General features: G+C 36.8%; 1 protein-coding gene across 3 annotated transcripts in view; it reads left to right on the forward strand.

The window, feature by feature from the left end:
* LOC113067894 (myosin-9-like) overlaps positions 1-18,070 on the forward strand; it is a 42,315-nt gene extending 24,245 nt beyond the window's left edge. For all 3 annotated transcript variants that reach the window (XM_026240393.1, XM_026240391.1, XM_026240392.1), the window contains 25 exons: positions 420-607; positions 2,758-2,879; positions 3,059-3,128; positions 3,212-3,372; positions 4,897-5,005; positions 5,092-5,223; positions 6,010-6,354; positions 6,433-6,556; positions 7,236-7,407; positions 7,490-7,702; positions 8,722-8,866; positions 8,957-9,163; positions 9,251-9,355; positions 9,431-9,583; positions 10,757-11,005; positions 11,950-12,162; positions 12,246-12,458; positions 12,538-12,699; positions 12,778-12,906; positions 13,002-13,090; positions 14,186-14,309; positions 14,385-14,593; positions 15,354-15,462; positions 15,547-15,719; positions 16,719-18,070. In XM_026240393.1, the coding sequence (XP_026096178.1) occupies positions 420-607; positions 2,758-2,879; positions 3,059-3,128; positions 3,212-3,372; positions 4,897-5,005; positions 5,092-5,223; positions 6,010-6,354; positions 6,433-6,556; positions 7,236-7,407; positions 7,490-7,702; positions 8,722-8,866; positions 8,957-9,163; positions 9,251-9,355; positions 9,431-9,583; positions 10,757-11,005; positions 11,950-12,162; positions 12,246-12,458; positions 12,538-12,699; positions 12,778-12,906; positions 13,002-13,090; positions 14,186-14,309; positions 14,385-14,593; positions 15,354-15,462; positions 15,547-15,719; positions 16,719-16,827 (4,025 nt within the window). In that variant the 3' untranslated portion in view covers positions 16,828-18,070. The remainder of the gene's footprint in view (positions 1-419; positions 608-2,757; positions 2,880-3,058; positions 3,129-3,211; positions 3,373-4,896; positions 5,006-5,091; positions 5,224-6,009; positions 6,355-6,432; positions 6,557-7,235; positions 7,408-7,489; positions 7,703-8,721; positions 8,867-8,956; positions 9,164-9,250; positions 9,356-9,430; positions 9,584-10,756; positions 11,006-11,949; positions 12,163-12,245; positions 12,459-12,537; positions 12,700-12,777; positions 12,907-13,001; positions 13,091-14,185; positions 14,310-14,384; positions 14,594-15,353; positions 15,463-15,546; positions 15,720-16,718) is intronic.
* Positions 18,071-18,282: the final 212 nt, after the last annotated feature.

Consider the following 18,282-nt stretch of genomic DNA (forward strand, 5'->3'; position numbering starts at 1 on the left):
ATAACAAAAAATTACAAAAAATTACTTACCAAAGTGAGTTTGTGCTCTTTGAGCCTCATTCATGAAACACGGGAAGAATGATCTGTTTGTGAGATTGTGCTGAAATCTGTGTCATTATATTCAACTTGTGTTCTCATGAACGAGGTGAATGTTTATTTTGGACCCTTGACCACACACACACACACACACACACACGTACGTGTCACCTGCACTGCATTGATTTGAGTCATCTTCCCGTGTGTCCCCCACCCCACTCTTCACCAGCATCGTGTGTGTGTCTGTGGTTTGTCACCAGTGCTGACGTGTGTTTGACCCACTGAACTGTGGGCAGTTTTTACATCATGACCAGACTGCATGCCTGAGATGAAGCTCTTACCGCGCAGTGACTGTCTGTCTCTCTGTGTCTGTCTGTCTCTCAGTGGACCGTATCGTGGGTCTGGATAAGGTGGCCGGCATGTCGGAGCTGCCGGGAGCGTTTAAGACCCGTAAGGGAATGTTCCGGACGGTTGGACAGCTCTATAAGGAGCAGCTGTCCAAACTCATGGCCACGCTCAAAAACACCAACCCCAACTTCGTCCGCTGCATCATTCCCAACCACGAGAAAAAGGTACCAACTGCTCGGCATTCAGGACTAGATTACGTGTTCCTTAAAAATAGCTATATTAGATATTTATATCCACACCAATAAAGACCGTAGTTAAGAATGCCATGAAGATAACTATATTAGTGTTTATGTCAAGACCAAAAACTATTGAGAAGCGCTTCATTTGCATTCACACCAAAGCACGAAAACTGTAAAGATAGCTATAACGATAACTGTATTAGTCCAGACCAAATAATAACTATATTAGCTATAACGATAACTGTATTAGTCCAGACCAAATAATAACTATATTAGCTATAACGATAACCGTATTAGCATCCGCACCAAATAATAACAATATGAGCTATAACGATAACTGTATTAGCGTCCAGACCAAATAATAACTATATTAGCTATAACGATAACTGTATTAGCATCCGCACCAAATAATAACAATATGAGCTATAACGATAACTGTATTAGCGTCCAGACCAAATAATAACTATATTAGCTATAACGATAACCGTATTAGCATCCGCACCAAATAATAACAATATGAGCTATAACGATAACTGTATTAGCGTCCAGACCAAATAATAACTATATTAGCTATAACGATAACTGTATTAGCATCCGCACCAAATAATAACAATATGAGCTATAACGATTACTGTATTAGCGTCCAGACCAAATAACTATATTAGCTATAACGATAACTGTATTAGTCCAGACCAAATAATAACTATATTAGCTATAACGATAACTGTATTAGCGTCCAGACCAAATAACAATATGAGCTATAACGATTACTGTATTAGCGTCCAGACCAAATAACTATATTAGCTATAACGATAACTGTATTACCATCCAGACCAAATAACTATATTAGCTATAACGATAACTGTATTAGTCCAGACCAAATAATAACTATATTAGCTATAACGATAACTGTATTAGCGTCCAGACCAAATAACTATATGAGCTATAACGATTACTGTATTACCGTCCAGACCAAATAACTATATTAGCTATAACGATAACTGTATTAGCGTCCAGACCAAATAACAATATGAGCTATAATGATTACTGTATTACCGTCCAGACCAAATAACTATATTAGCTACAACGATAACTGTATTAGCGTCCAGACCAAATAACTATATTAGCTATAACGATAACTGTATTAGCGTCCAGACCAAATAACTATATTAGCTATAACGATAACTGTATTACCATCCAGACCAAATAACTATATTAGCTATAACGATAACTGTATTAGTCCAGACCAAATAATAACTATATTAGCTATAACGATAACTGTATTAGCGTCCAGACCAAATAACTATATGAGCTATAACGATTACTGTATTACCGTCCAGACCAAATAACTATATTAGCTATAACGATAACTGTATTAGCGTCCAGACCAAATAACAATATGAGCTATAATGATTACTGTATTACCGTCCAGACCAAATAACTATATTAGCTACAACGATAACTGTATTAGCGTCCAGACCAAATAACTATATTAGCTATAACGATAACTGTATTAGCGTCCACACCAAATGCAAGAACTATAAAGATAGCTTAAATTATAAGAATATTAGCATTCGTACGAAAAACAATAACTATAAAGATTGCATAGAAGACAAATATATTTGCATTCTCGCCAAGAACGAAGAATATACAGATGGCTATAATGATGAACTGTATTAGTGTCCACACCAAATCCGATAACTGTAAAGGTAGTTTTAATGATAATTATATTAGAATTAACACCAATAATGATAACGATATTAGCGTTAACACTAAGTACGATATCTGTAAATATAGTTATAACAAAAACTGTATTAGTATACACACCAAGTGCAGTATCTATTTAAAATAGCTATAATAGGAATGGTGTTAGTGTTCACACAAAGAATGATAGCTATAAAGATAAAATAAGTATAGTGACGCTTGCACCAACAATGAAAACAATAGAGATGGATATAACGATAACTATATTAGTGCTTGCACCAACAATGATAACTATAAGATAGCTGGAAAGGTAACTATTATTGGCGTTCACACCAAGAACAATAACAATTTTAGATTGAGGACCAATAAATTACTGTTAAAAATATTTTTTGTCATGAATTCATTATAAACGTTTGTGTTTTGTGCCTCAGGCTGGTAAGTTGGAACCTCACCTGGTTCTGGATCAGCTCCGGTGTAACGGTGTCCTGGAGGGAATCCGTATCTGCAGACAGGGATTCCCCAACCGCATCGTCTTCCAGGAGTTCAGACAGAGGTTCGCTGCTTTCTCTGACCACAACTTTTTACATGAATAAACTCCTTATCCCTTATCCCTCTTAAGAATCTGTTTCACGTAGAGTCTGAATCCGATTAATTCTGATTAGTTCTTGCTAATGCTAGACCTGATTGCAAGTTTCCAGTGATGTTAACCAAGTTTTGTGTTCTATCGCGCAGGTATGAAATCCTCACGCCCAACGCCATTCCCAAGGGCTTCATGGATGGCAAACAGGCTTGTGTGCTGATGGTGAGACCCGTTTTACAGTGAAATCAACTGGCTTTAAAGTTACTTTATGAAGTCTTCTAAACTGTGGTTCATCTGTGTGTCAGATCAAAGCACTGGAGCTGGATCCAAACCTGTTCCGGATCGGACAGAGCAAAGTGTTTTTCCGCGCTGGAGTGTTGGCTCACCTGGAGGAGGAGCGTGATATGAAGATCACAGATGTCATCATTAACTTTCAGGCCTGGTGCCGTGGATACGTCGCCCGCAAGTGAGTCTCACTACGCATGTTATAGAGTTTAATGACAGTTAATGAGATGCATAAAGCTGCTGAAGTCAAATTAACACAATATTCACTCCACATTGAAAATAGAACATGTTTTGTACTATACATAGGACCCTATGATTTCCGCGATTCAGAAAACGTGGACGGAATCGCAGAATCGACTCATAAAAAAACGGAATTTACAGTTTAACGCGGAATGTCACGGAATTTGTCCAATTTTTGATGAATGAATCTAAAGTTGGTCATTGCACTTACATCAAATTGCGATTTGTATTAATATCTGTAAATATTAAGCTATTTAAATATAAACCCTGTATTTTCTGTGTTAATGAATGGCGCAGAAGCGTGACTTTGTTTATTACACACACTGAAGTGCGCGTTGATGCTCGCGGTGATTTCAGCTTCTGTCGCCTTACTAAATGAGGATGTGAACACATGAACAACATCTCCAGAACTGCTCTGAGAGTCACTTCATGAGAATTTGAACGTTTGATTTGAGTTAAACTAGTGTCACATCACATACACAGAACTGTAAAGGTATTCACGGCAACCCGTCAAAATAAAAGTCCGGTTTAATTTAAAGACAAGTGTTTGCCAGTAATGTATTACTATTGTTCAGCAGAACATAGCCTACTACTACTAAAATGAAACAAACTTTTTATTAAGAAATAATCACACAACATTTCTTCCATGTTTTATTTTTAATAGTAAATCCCCTTTGTTTACAAAAAAATAAGGTTTGCTTAATTTTCAGTAATTAAAAGAAAAAATTAATGGCTAAGAACAGAATGAAAATGATGAATGAAACCAGAAAAATGTAAATACACAACAGAATTTCTGAGGGGAAAAAACATTTCATAAGGCTTTTTTAAGAAAAGATTTGAATAAATTAAGTTGTTTTATGCATTTAAATAATGCTAAAACACAGAATAAGGTAACAATAAAACATATGGTGATAAATATTTCATAGGGCCCTAAACATGTAGTTTTTGTTAAACTTTTAATAAATTGTTGTGAAAATGTATGTGTAATGATTTAAATTAATTAGACATGCTTTATGATTAATACAATTAAATTTAACCATTAAAAAGAAGTTGAGAAAAATTTAAACAGAAAAAAATAGAATCCAGAAAAATTTAAACCGAAAAAACGGAATTTGGGAAAAAATAAAACTGATTTCATAGGGCCCTGTATACAGTAACAAAATGATTTGCTAATGAGTTTTTGCTCGTCAGATGCAGTTGGTATCAGGTGGAAGATGTGGCTCTTAGCATGTGTCTACTGTGTTCTGGGTGATTGCTAGGCTGTTGCTATGTTCTTAGCCAGTTTACTGGGATTAGTGGTTATTCGGGTTATTGGGTTTACTATAAACAATGCCAGGGCATTGGGGTGCAGTGTAGTTTGAAGAAGCTGCTAGAATATTAGTCAGAAAATGTGGTAGAATCTATGCATGCAGGTGATTGTGAAGTCCACAGATGTGGTGTTTAACGGTGTGTGTGTGTGGTTCAGGGCGTTCGCTAAGAGGCAGCAGCAGCTGACGGCCATGAGGGTGATCCAGAGGAACTGCTCTGCGTATCTGAAGCTCAGGAACTGGCAGTGGTGGAGACTCTTCACTAAGGTTCATGACACACACACACATGTTCAGATGACTGTTGCTCTTGAGACGTGCTCTGTGCTGATGCCGTGTGTGTGTGTGTGCTTCAGGTGAAGCCGCTGCTGCAGGTGAGCCGACAGGAAGAGGAGATGCAGGCCAAAGACGAGGAGCTCCACAAAGTTCGGGAGAAGCAGATGGTGGCTGAACAGCAGCTGAAGGAGATGGAGTTCAAACAGAAGCAGGTAACAGAATACTGCTTACATTCCTATTTCTTTATTTTTTTCAGTTATATTTATATGTATCTCATGCTATAGTTTCATTTTACATATGATTATTATCAATATTATTTTAAATCTGCTATATGTTATGAATGATACATAATTTGGTTTCTATATATGGTGCATTTTAAAATGCAAAATTTTATTTATGCATGTAAATATGAATTATGTATGTCATGCAAAATTTTACAGTATTTTTTTTTTAATTTAGTTTAATTTAATGTTATAAATTATGCTACATTTTAAATTAGCTTTCCATATTATCAATTGTATGCATGTTATATTTCACATGTGCATTATGTATTACACTATTTTTTAGATTACATATATATATAAACGATGCTATTTTATCCAAACTTTATTAGAAATTGCGCATATGCTGTATTTCACATTAGTTATAGACATATTATAAACATTGTGCTGCAGTTTACATAAATTATATATAATATAACCGTTATATTATGCATTAATTATAAATTATGTGAATCACTCTATATCTTCGATTAATTATAATATGTAAGTATATATTGTATTTATATATAAATAATAAAGTATGCTACATTTAATGTATATTGTGACATATTTAACATATTGTATATTATGAGTTATATCTGTTATGCTGTGTTTTACATTCATTATACATTGTGGAATATGTATTTTCCCTTTTTTATTTTCTAGTATTTGTTCTTTATTTATACAGATTCCTAACGAGACTGTAAGTGTGAATGTTAATGTTGTTGGTGTGTGCAGCTGGGCCAGGAGAAGCTGGCTCTTCAGGAGCAGCTGCAGGCGGAGATGGATCTGTGCGCCGAGGCCGACGAGATGAGGAACCGTCTGGTGGCCAAGAAGCAGGAGCTGGAGGAGATCCTGCACGACCTGGAGGCCCGCGTGGAGGAGGAGGAGGAGCGGGCCAATCACCTGCAGACGGAGAAGAAGAAGATGCAGCAGAACATCGCCGACCTGGAGCAGCAGCTGGACGAGGAGGAGGCGGCGCGCCAGAAGCTGCAGCTGGAGAAGGTCACCATGGAGGCCAAACTCAAGAAGACCGAGGAGGACGTGATGGTGCTGGACGACCACAACAACAAGCTCTCCAAGGTCTGTGCGCTCGTCAGGTTGATCTGAGAGTCTGTTCAAACGCTGGCTGCTCTTCTCACTGTTGGTCTGGTCACGCAGGAGAAGAAACTCCTGGAGGAACGCATCGCTGAGTTCACCACCAACCTGGCCGAGGAGGAGGAGAAGTCCAAGAGCTTACAGAAACTGAAGAACAAGCACGAGGCCATGATCACCGACCTGGAGGGTGAGCAAAGAATACAGAGATCGAGGCGGCACAGTCATTCATTCAGCAAACGCTTTTACACGCAGTGACTTAGAAAAGAGGACTAAACTGAGCAATTCATACTAAAACACATAACAAATGTCTATTTATGATATATGTAAGCCATATAAAATATAGCACAAGTAAATTCATAAGGTAGCATTCATGTTAAATACAAAACTAGGCATATTGTTCCTAATATATAATTAAAATAATAATATTTAATATTTCAAGCATTTAAATCTAGCATAATGCATAAAATGTATCATTTATAATATATGAATGGTATAATGTATAATATATAATATTCGTATTAAATGTGTAATATTAATTAAACATTGTATATAATTATAACATCAAACAATAGCAAAATGCAAAATATGGTAATGTATATATATATATAACATTTTGCAAATAAATGATAAACTATGCTATATTATTTATATATATATAACATTACTTCAACATTTTGTTCCTGACACCCAAAATAATAGTGAACTGAATGTCTAAATTACCGATATTTTATACAGTTTACGAACATAATTTATCTCAATAATCCCAAAAACAGAAAGTATGATGGCTTCAGCTACTTGTAGCATTAGAATGTCAGACGTGTTAAATGAAAGAAAGCAGAGTGAGTAAATGAACACCACTCCTGCAGACCGTCTGCGTCGCGAGGAGAAGCAGCGTCAGGAGCTGGAGAAGAACCGCAGGAAGCTGGAGGGCGACTCTACAGAGCTTACTGATCAGATCGCAGAGCTGCAGGCTCAGATCGCCGAACTACGGGCACAGCTCGCCAAGAAGGAGGAGGAGCTTCAGGAGGCGCTCGCCAGGTGAGAGCACGCCGCGTCCAATCACAGTCGAGCATCTCCTCACCACTGATCCCAGCTCACGAGTGTCTGTGTGTCCCGTCAGGATCGAGGAGGAGGCGGCTCAGAAGAATCTGGCGCAGAAGAAGATCCGGGAGCTGGAGGCTCAGCTGAGCGAGCTTCAGGAGGATCTGGAGCTGGAGCGAGCGGCTCGAACCAAAGCCGAGAAACACCGGAGAGACCTGGGAGAAGAGCTGGAGGCGCTGAAGACGGAGCTGGAGGACACACTGGACTCCACCGCCGCGCAGCAGGAGCTCAGGTCTGTGTGTGTGTGATTATAACACTCACATCTACTTCCAGTTCATGTCTGCTTCATTTACTACACTTGTGTGGACTGGAGAAGATCTTATAAAGGTCTTCCTGGAGTCAAATTAAAAAGTGTTTGATTCGCTAGTATTGGTACTTTTTATTGTTATAGACTAAAATAATTACAACACTCATATTACTGTGTTTTTATATTATTAGATACTCTTTTTATAAAATTTTTTCAGAAGTACAATTGCATTATAGTATAGTATAGTTCCTCATTATTATATTACAAATATAATATGGTAGAATAATGTTATATACAAGACAATAAAAGTGACTTGACTTAAAATAATAATATCAAATTTCTTGGTTTTTATTTTCTTAGATATTCTTTTTTTTATTTAATGGTGCAATTACGTTGCAGTTTTTCTTTTATAGTTATAATGAAAATAATAATAATAGTATTCAAATAATAATTTAAATATTGTTATGCATTTTATTTTGATCGATAGATATTTCTTTGTATTTAACAGTACAGTTGCATTACAATTCTTTATTTTTATGATTCGTCTTATGATGATAATATAAAATAATTGCATTCTACTATTATATTTTGTAAATTTTTCATTATATTAAATATTCATTATCGATTTAAAAGTACGGTTGAATTACAGTTTTGTAATTAAATTACATTAAATTTATGCATTTAGCTGATGCTTTTATCCAAAGCGACTTTCAATTTTTTTTTTACCTATCATGGATAAAAAAAAATAAATAAATTATTATTTAATAAATATTAAATATAATTTTTTATTATTATTTTATAATTAGATAAAATAATAATAAAAAATGATTGTATTAAATTGTATTATTCTCATTATATATTTTTCATTAATGTATTTTTGAGTTGGTTCTTTTAAATATTTAAACACCCTCAAAAGCGACCATTTCTCCTGGCATCAGAGTCATTAGCCTGGATGTTACTACAGCAGCAGTGATGTGAGTCATGTGTGATGGTGTCTGCTGCAGGACGAAGCGTGAGACTGAAGTGGCTCACCTGAAGAAGACTCTGGAGGACGAGGCTAAAGTTCACGAGCAGCTGGTGGCCGAGATGAGACAGAAGCACGGTCAGGCCTTCGACGAGCTCAACGAGCAGCTGGAGCAGGTCAAGCGGGTACGAGACGCTCTCCTTCACTCTGAGAACAGTGTCAGATGTGTGTTTAGCAGCTCCTGAGTCTCTGAGTCTCTGCGTCTCTGTTTGCAGAACAAGGTTTCGGTGGAGAAGACCAAACAGGCTCTGGAGTCGGAGAGGAACGAGCTGCAGATCGAGCTGAAGACGCTGATGCAGGGCAAAGGAGAGTCGGAGCAGCGCAGGAAGAAAGCAGAGACGATGCTGCAGGAGCTGCAGGTCAAACACGCCGAGAGCGAACGCCAGCGCTTCGAATTCGCCGAGAAAGTCGCCAAGATGCAGGTGAGAGAACCAGCTCGATAGATCGATAGATGCTAATGTACTGACGGAGGGTTAGCGCTAGCGTGAAGGCGCTCTGTCTCTCCTCAGACCGAGCTGGATAACGTCAACGCTCTGCTGAGCGAGGCCGAGGGGAAGTCGATCAAAGCCTCGAAGGACTGCTCATCCGTGGAGTCCCAGCTGCAGGACGTACAGGTGCGTGTGGTGGGGGATTATGGGATGTGTGCGTGTGCCTGGCTCGCTGTCTGAACGCTGGGCGTCTCCTCACAGGAAGTGCTGCAGGAGGAGACGCGGCAGAAGCTAGCGCTGAACACACGTCTGCGTCAGCTGGAGGACGAGCAGAGCGGTCTGAGAGAGCAGCTGGAGGAGGAGGAGGAGGTCAAGAGGAACATGGAGAAACAGATGAGCAGCATGCAGGCGCAGGTACACGAACACAAACACTGAAAGAGGAAACACACCTTCACAAGACGGAACGGTGTTTGATTCGGTGTTCATTCGTCATCTCCGTGAATTCATTTAGTTCTTTACAAAATAGCCTGAATGATTAATTAGCCAATCTCTAGTAAGTACAAAACCCTGAAACTAGCAGTCAGGCAACAGATTTATTCAGTAGATTTATATATATAAATGAAAATTGGGAAATCACAAAAACCACAACCAAAAAAAGGGTTAAATTGCAAACATTTATTTATTTATTTATTTATTTTATTATTGAATACCAAACTTAAAGAGCTAATAGCCATTAATTGCCATTTATATTATTATTATTATTATTATTATTATTATTATTATTATTAGTATAAGATATATATATTATATATATATATTATAATTTCTAAAGATAATTTTATTGTTATTATTTTTGTTTCTTCTGACTTTGTTGTTAGATATTTGTTTTATTAAATATCAAAAAGAGCTTATTGCTGTAATTTTATATTGTTATAAGAAAAATATAGTTGAATTATTTTATATAACTTTCTTCTTTAATTGCTGTTAATTTTATTAATTAATTTTCTTATTCCTTAGTTTCTTACGTTACTTATTTCTTTTAGTTACTTCAAAATTTCTTTATTTTTGTATTTATTTTAATTTCTTCAGGTTTTTTTTTTGTAGAATTTATAATAATTCAGTCATAAATATTTATAAATTGTTTAATAATTTGGAATACTGCTACTGTTTATAGCACATGCTCTTATTTATTATTTTAATTTTAGTAGTATTCAATGCGTAATGCTGAAGATTTCAAGCAGTACTATGCCGAAACATATCACATGTTTAGTAAGCGTCATCCAGTTATCATTTGTGACCCTGGATCACAAAACTTAAGTCTTAAGTGTCAATTTTTCAATGTTTTGTTGGCTATTGCTAAAAATACACTCCAGAGACTTAAGACTGGTTTTGTTGGTCCAGGGTCACATTTCAGATATAAGCAATTTAAGCACAAATACCCCAGATCAGCCAAATGAGTTCAATGAAAGGCTTAATTTGTGTTTAAATCCAAACTGAATCCAGATTAAGTGTAAACGCTGCTCACACTGTGACAGTGATTGGCGTAGCTCTTCAGTGTGTGATGAGCTTCTGTCTGTTCTGCTGCAGCTGGCCGAGATGAAGAAGAAGATGGAGCAGGAGGCCAGTTTCCTGGAGAACACTGAAGAGACCAAGAAGCGCGTCCAGCGCGACCTGGAGGCCGTGACGCAGCGTCTGGACGAGAGAAACGCCGCCTTCGACAAGCTGGACAAGACCAAGACGCGCCTGCAGCAGGAGCTGGACGACATGCTGGTGGACCAGGACCACCTCCGACAGATCGTCTCCAACCTGGAGAAGAAGCAGAAGAAGTTCGACCAGGTGAGAGACCTGCGATCGGGACGGGTTTGATTAGAAGAGCACGGCTCTCAAGAAGGGACTGAAAGTCATTTAAAAAAAGGCCATTAAATTAAGCTAAAACACTAAATTTTATCATTTCTAATCTGGATAGATAATGAAGCCTCCTAGTGTGATTTCTGGACCTGGAGAGGTTTAGTTCTGAAATATTTTGGGTAGAAATTGTAAAGAAAACAATCTTAGTTTTTTTTATTTAAATGTTTATTTTTGTATTAATGCTGAGCTTAAGATGAATAAACAAAAACATTTTTGCTTTTAGTTTTTCCATTTTAAACATTACATTTTTATTTTATTTTTTCGTTTTAGTAATTTCAAAATATTTTATCAGGTGTTTATATTTTTAATACATTTATATAATTAATACATTTTCTTATATAATTGCTTTCTTGTTTTGTGAGCTTTTAAAAGTTTGTGTTTTTGCATACAAAAACATTTGTTTATTTGTTTTAGTCATTTTAGAAATGTTGTTTATTAAAATAAAACCTTAAAATGATGTGGAGATGACAAGATTTTTAATTTAAATAATTTTATTGTCTCTTATGTTTATTTATACTTTTTTATGTCAGTTATATTAGATCAGGTTTTGTGAGTAAAATCTATTTTTAAAAAATGTTAGAAAAAGAAAAAAAAACATTATATACATTTTTAGAACTAAACATTAAAAAAAAATCTATTTTTTGTTGTTGTTTATAATTAAATGTTTTCATTATTCATAAAATACTTTTATTCTTTTTTTAACATATTACATTTATATTTAGTCATTTAGCAGATGTTTTAATCCAAAGCGACTTATAAATGAGGACAGAATCATGAAAAGTGATTCTTGTTGACATGAACCACACATAAATCCTCTGTAGACACTGACTAATATCTGAAGATCGATCTGAAGGTTTGCTGGTGTTTTTCAGATGCTGGCCGAGGAGAAGTCCATCTCTGCCCGTTACGCAGAGGAGCGTGACCGCGCCGAAGCCGAGGCCCGTGAGAAAGAGACGCGTGTGTTAGCTCTCGCCCGCGAGCTGGACACCATCAGAGACCTGAAGGACGAGATGGACCGCACCAACAAACTGCTGCGCGCCGAGATGGAGGACCTGGTGTCCTCGAAAGACGACGTGGGCAAGAGCGTAAGAGACCTTCCCGTCGTCTCAGAGCGTCAGTTCATCAGACGATCGCCCGAGACCTGACGGTGTTCCTGCTTCTCCCTCAGGTTCACGATCTGGAGAAGTCGAAGCGCTCGATGGAGCAGCAGCTGGAGGAGATGAAGACACAGCTGGAGGAGCTGGAGGACGAGCTGCAGGCCACCGAAGACGCCAAACTACGTCTGGAGGTCAACATGCAAGCCATGAAGGCGCAGTACGAGAGAGACCTGCAGGGACGAGACGAGCTGGGAGAGGAGAAGAAGAGACAGCTGCTCAAACAGGTGCCAGCTGAGAACAGACTAAACCTGTTTCATGATCGACGATTAGAAAACATGAGTCATGTGTGTGTGTGTGTGTCAGGTGCGTGAGATGGAGATGGAGCTGGAGGACGAGCGTAAGCAGCGCACGCTGGCGATGGCGGCGAGGAAGAAGATGGAGCTGGACCTGAAGGATCTGGAGGCTGCCATCGACCAGGCCAACAAGAACCGCGACGAGGCGCTCAAACAGCTCAAGAAAGTGCAGGTTCGTCTCGACCTCTTACTGCAGCAGTAATGGAAAACCAGCTTTACGAACGGCTTCCTGATCACGTTTGTGTTTCAGGCTCAGATGAAGGACCTGCTGCGGGAGCTGGAGGACACGCGTGTGTCCCGCGAGGAGATCCTGGCGCAGAGCAAAGAGAACGAGAAGAAGGTGAAGAGCATGGAGGCCGAGATGATCCAGCTGCAGGAGGTCAGTGTGTGTCTCTCTGTGTGTGTGTGTGTGTGTGTGTGTGTGTCGTCAGTCTGCTGTGGTCACATGAGCGTCTGACACGCGTCTGAATGCAGGAACTGGCGGCCGCGGAGCGAGCCAAGAGACAAGCGCAGCAGGAGAGAGACGAGCTGCAGGACGAGATCAACAACCTGGCCAACAAAGGGTGAGGAACACCTCTGCATTCACCAGAGTCTAGCGGAGGAGACACACGAGAGAGGGGAAGAAAGAGACAAACTATTCAAATACTGAAGACAAAAAAAAATAATCTTCTTTTATAACTGTTTTGATGGATACTTGTTTTATACAAACAAAAACGTTTTATTTTTTAAGGAAATGGAATTCAGAAATAGCTGGGGAATAAAGAAAATAGTATTCCAGTTTTCTGAAGGTTATTTTCTGTGCGATTTCTCTAAAAGTTATATCAATTATAATGAAATAGATTCGTTAAAGATGCATTAAAAATTTTATTTGTATTTATTTGAATATTACTTATTTTATGTTATGAACCATTTTAATCTAAAAAAATAGTTTTTCAAATTCAAAACTACTGGAAATAAATAATTATAATAATAATTTATTGCAGTATTTTTTTAAGATATTGATATAGATTTTCTTTATGATTTCCCTAATAAGTATATAAATTATTAAATATAAATGAAATATAAATTACAATGAAATGGATTTATAAATGCACTAAAAACACTTTATTTATTCTTGTTATTCACTCTAATATTTTAATATTTAATTACAAATATTTTTAATCCAAACAGTAAACTAAAAATATTTATTAAAAATATAAAATTAGAATTTTTTGTATTATTATTTTGATTATTGTTTAGGAAATATGATTCACAACTACTAAATGAATTAAATATTCTTATGATGTTCTTCCAGTATTTGGAAACATACAGATTATTTTTAGTTAAAACTTGATTAATGTAACCGTTATAAAATAATAAAATAAATCGGTAAAAAATTTATAAAACACTTTGCTAAGTAGATTTCACAATTCACCATTTTTAAATGTTATTTAATACTGTATCTTGTATTAAAATATTTTAACACTAATAAATAAATAATGATAATAACAATAATAAATAAAAAATAAAAGACATTTAATAGAAGTTCTATGATTATTTAAATAAAGGCCCAATTTTGTATAAACACATCTAAAAAACAGCATCTGAAACTGACAGATTTCTTCTGGCTGATATAATCTGGTATAATGACCCATAATCCTCTGTGTTTGTGTGCTCAGCACCCTGGGCTCGGAGGAGAGGAGGCGTCTGGAGGCGCGCATCGCTCAGCTGGAGGAGGAGCTGGAGGAGGAGCAGAACAACACCGAGCTGGTGAACGACCGGCTGAAGAGAGCCCTGCTGCAGGTCAGGAGCGCCGCTGACCTCTGACCCCTGACCTCTGACCCCCACAGCACACTCACAGAGTCTCTCTGTCCACAGACGGACCAGATCAACGTGGAGCTGACGGCGGAGCGCAGCACCTCCCAGCGTCTGGAGGGAGCACGCTCTCAGATGGAGCGCCAGAACAAGGAGCTGAAGCTCAAACTCACCGAGCTGGAGGGAGCCGTCAAGAGCAAATACAAGGCCACCATCGCCGCCCTGGAGGCCAAGATCATCCAGCTGGAGGAGCAGCTCGACATCGAGACCAAGTACTGCCACACACACACACACAGATGCTTAGATAGACATGTTTAGAGGGTTTACAAAGAGATGTGAGATGATACAAAGTAATATTAAATGATATGAAATTAACTTCTAATTTATACAATTTAGGTCAACAAATAAAGAAATATACACAATTTATAATTCTAAAAAAAAATTATATTATTCACAATTCAGATACAAAATAAATAAATCGTTTTTGTTTTACATTTTAAGTCAACAAATTATATACAAATATACAATTAATATTGAATCAATTTGTTCACAATACAGATACAAATCAACTACAAAAAAATACATAATACATTTAATTACATAGAAACATAGACATATTCAGATATTTTAATTAACAATAATCTATTTTTTTTTAATTCATTACAATACGGATACAAATACATGCATACGCATTTATCTACAATGAACCATTTTTAAACATGTTTAGACGATTTACCATACAAGATAGATATTTACTTTAGAAAATATACAACTGAATAGATTCAATTCACAATTTAAATGAGAAAACTCAGTGAATGAAATTTACAATGATATAATTAAATTAGAAAAGATACTTGAAGATACAAAGACTTGATAGAAGTACAAAGCAATATAATTAAATTAGAAAAGAACACATTTACTAAAATTTTATGATTAAAGTCCCATCGGTCTACAAATAAGAATGTACACTATAGTTAATCTATTTATAACAGTGGGGAAAAGCTGAAAGTAATAAACGATGTTTGTGTTCAGAGAGCGACAGCAGGCCTCCAAACTGGTGCGTCGTACAGAGAAGAGGCTGAAGGAGGTGATTCTGCAGGTGGACGACGAGAGACGCAACACAGACCAGTTTAAAGATCAGGTGATGCTCATTACAATCCCTGTCAGTCACACTATACGAGGTTAAAGTTCAGCGATGTTAACGGTTGTTTGCGATCGATTGCAGTCTGAGAAGCTGAACAGCCGCATGAAGCAGCTGAAGCGGCAGCTGGAGGAAGCCGAGGAGGAGGCGCAGAGAGCAAACGCCAACCGCAGGAAACTACAGCGAGAGCTGGAGGACGCCACCGAGTCTGCCGATTCAATGAACCGAGAGGTCAACATCCTGAAGACCAAACTCAGGTGCGAGACAACACGCTGCACCATAACAGCTCAACTGATGATCGCCATCGTTTTGAGCAGTTTTAGAATTGAGATTATTATTTATTTATTTACTCATTTTTACATTTCTTCAGAATTATTGCACGTTCAAATCAGTGTTATTAAAGTTAACTAAAATAACAAACCATTTTAAAAATACACTTTCATTACTTGGAAAAAAAATTCATCTAGATGCTAAGACAGTCTCATTTTCATTTAGACAAAAATCTCTAATTTTATTTAAAGTATTAAAATTACTAAAATGATTTAAAAAAAGAAATTTTTGTTACTTTATATAAAATAAATGTTAACAAAAATTGCATTATAGCTAAAATTTAGATCATATTTATAATTTGTGTTTAGTTTAAGTTAAAGTACTAAAACTAAAATTTTATTATAAATATAAAAATGCATATTAAAGATTATAGACGTTTGAATAATGAATTATATTTTGAAGTTCAATTATTTAAAATACTAACTGAAATTAAGTTTAAGAAATTGCTTAAAAATTATATGGACATTTAAAAAAAACATTTTGATTTTAATTTGAAGTATTAAACTACGACTAATATAAATAACGAAGACAACATTTCACTCAAATTAAATTGAAAATTTATTTATAACATTAAATCATTCACATGGTTTATTTTGCCTTGCATAGTTTCTCCATCATATATATTATATAAATTAATATATTCTCGATAAAATGAAAACTAAACAAACAAGAATTTTTCAAAAGCTAAAATGGTGAAATTCCTAATATTAATTCCAATGACTACAAATTATGTTCATATATTAATTTATTGTACTATTTCTATTATTTCATCCATTTCTCTAAACTTTATTTTTCTGAATTTCTATGCTATTATTCAGTTGTTCTATAATTCTTATTAATATCGCAATTAAAGTATGTTGTCTTAATGAGGCATGCATGTGATCAAATGTATGTCTGACATTGAAATGTGCGTCTTTTGTGTCCAGACGTGGTGATCTGCCCTTCACCATGCGCCGCATCGTCAGCCGCTCGGGAATCGAGAGCGACGAAGACCCCGAGGCCAAGATTGAAACCCCCGAACCTAAACCCGAGTGAAAGAAGCCGAACCGCAGCATTCCCTCACAAACACACACACACACATACACAAAAGTCTTGGACAGCAACGTCCATGAAAACTCAGAGATACTTCGTCGATTTTAGTTTTTCGTTCTTATTTTAGTGCCATAGTGTATTCGCACACACACAATGGTTCTCCTGACAATCACACCCACGACAGCTTCACTCACACAGAGGACCAAATTTGTCAATGTCTAGAATAAAAAAGAACGGAATGATATTTTTGTAAGGGCGCATTCCGTCAATTGTAGTCCCAATTCCGGATCTATTTTTCTAACTGAAGTAAAAGGATAAAAAATAAAAATGGTGAAGAAGAGAACTTATTGAAGGGGACCAAAGCAAAATTGCTTTCTACGAAACTGTATTTTATCCGTACGTTTTTATAATGGGATAAGGATGAACATAGCGCTTGCTCTCTTGCACCTCTGCTGGTAAATAATAGATTGTGATGAGAATTATAGATACTATGCTACAGTTACGCTTTTGGGCTTCACACATGAATACTTAGTAAATCAAACCAGCACTGAAAATATTAGAGATTTTCATGCTACCGTATATGCACGTGAAATGGCAAAGACTGTTTTAAGCAATAAAATGGAGGGGTTTCTAGCACTGTTGCAGCAGATTGAAGGAATAAGGATCAAGTAGGCATTGCACGAACTCATTTAGACATGGCACTATGCACTATCGCCTTAAATCTACTATTTGGATATGTTCTGTTCCTCTTTTCTTTTCAGTATATGTGTCTTTATTAATGTTCAGGGCATGATTGGTGGAGGGTTGACGGTTTCTCTCACGCACACACTGTAAACGCTGAGCACGGCTGCGCGGGGGCGGGAATCGACAGTTTGGCGGGAGTTTTTTAAAAACATGGAACGCTTCCATGACTACCTCTGATCACGTGTAACACTCTGTGACGTCATATTTGATTCTCTGAAAGAGCGAAGGAGAACGGATTTGAACGACAGCGATCTCCTTCTCGAAGCTCGTGCTCAGCTTCTGCTTGTTTTCGCGCACACTGCTGGGAAGTGAGAGAAATTTACTATTATTGATTATGTATGGATAGATAGAGCATTTCTCTCTCTCATTCTCATCGTCTCCCAATTATGACTTTGTGATGTTATGTTCTCTGTCTCTGCAACTCCTTAATTATATCTGGAGAGAGTTGTCATAAATCGTTGGTGTAATGATGCAATAAAATGGCTTTTTCAAAACCCTTCTAGCAAGTGTATGAGCTCTTGGCTTAATCTTGTTCTTGGTCTTTTTTTTTTTTTTTTTAGTTACAGTTAAAAACAAAACTATCTTGGACTTGGGCTAAAATGAGCCCACTGCTGTGGTTTCAACCATTTAACAAATATATTTTATTCCTGTAAAATCATTTGTTTTTAACATCAAATTGTAAAAGTCATCGCCCAATGATCGATTCTAAGAGGA

This window comes from Carassius auratus, linkage group LG28B (genome assembly GCF_003368295.1).
Source record: "Carassius auratus strain Wakin linkage group LG28B, ASM336829v1, whole genome shotgun sequence".
NCBI lineage: Eukaryota > Metazoa > Chordata > Actinopteri > Cypriniformes > Cyprinidae > Carassius > Carassius auratus.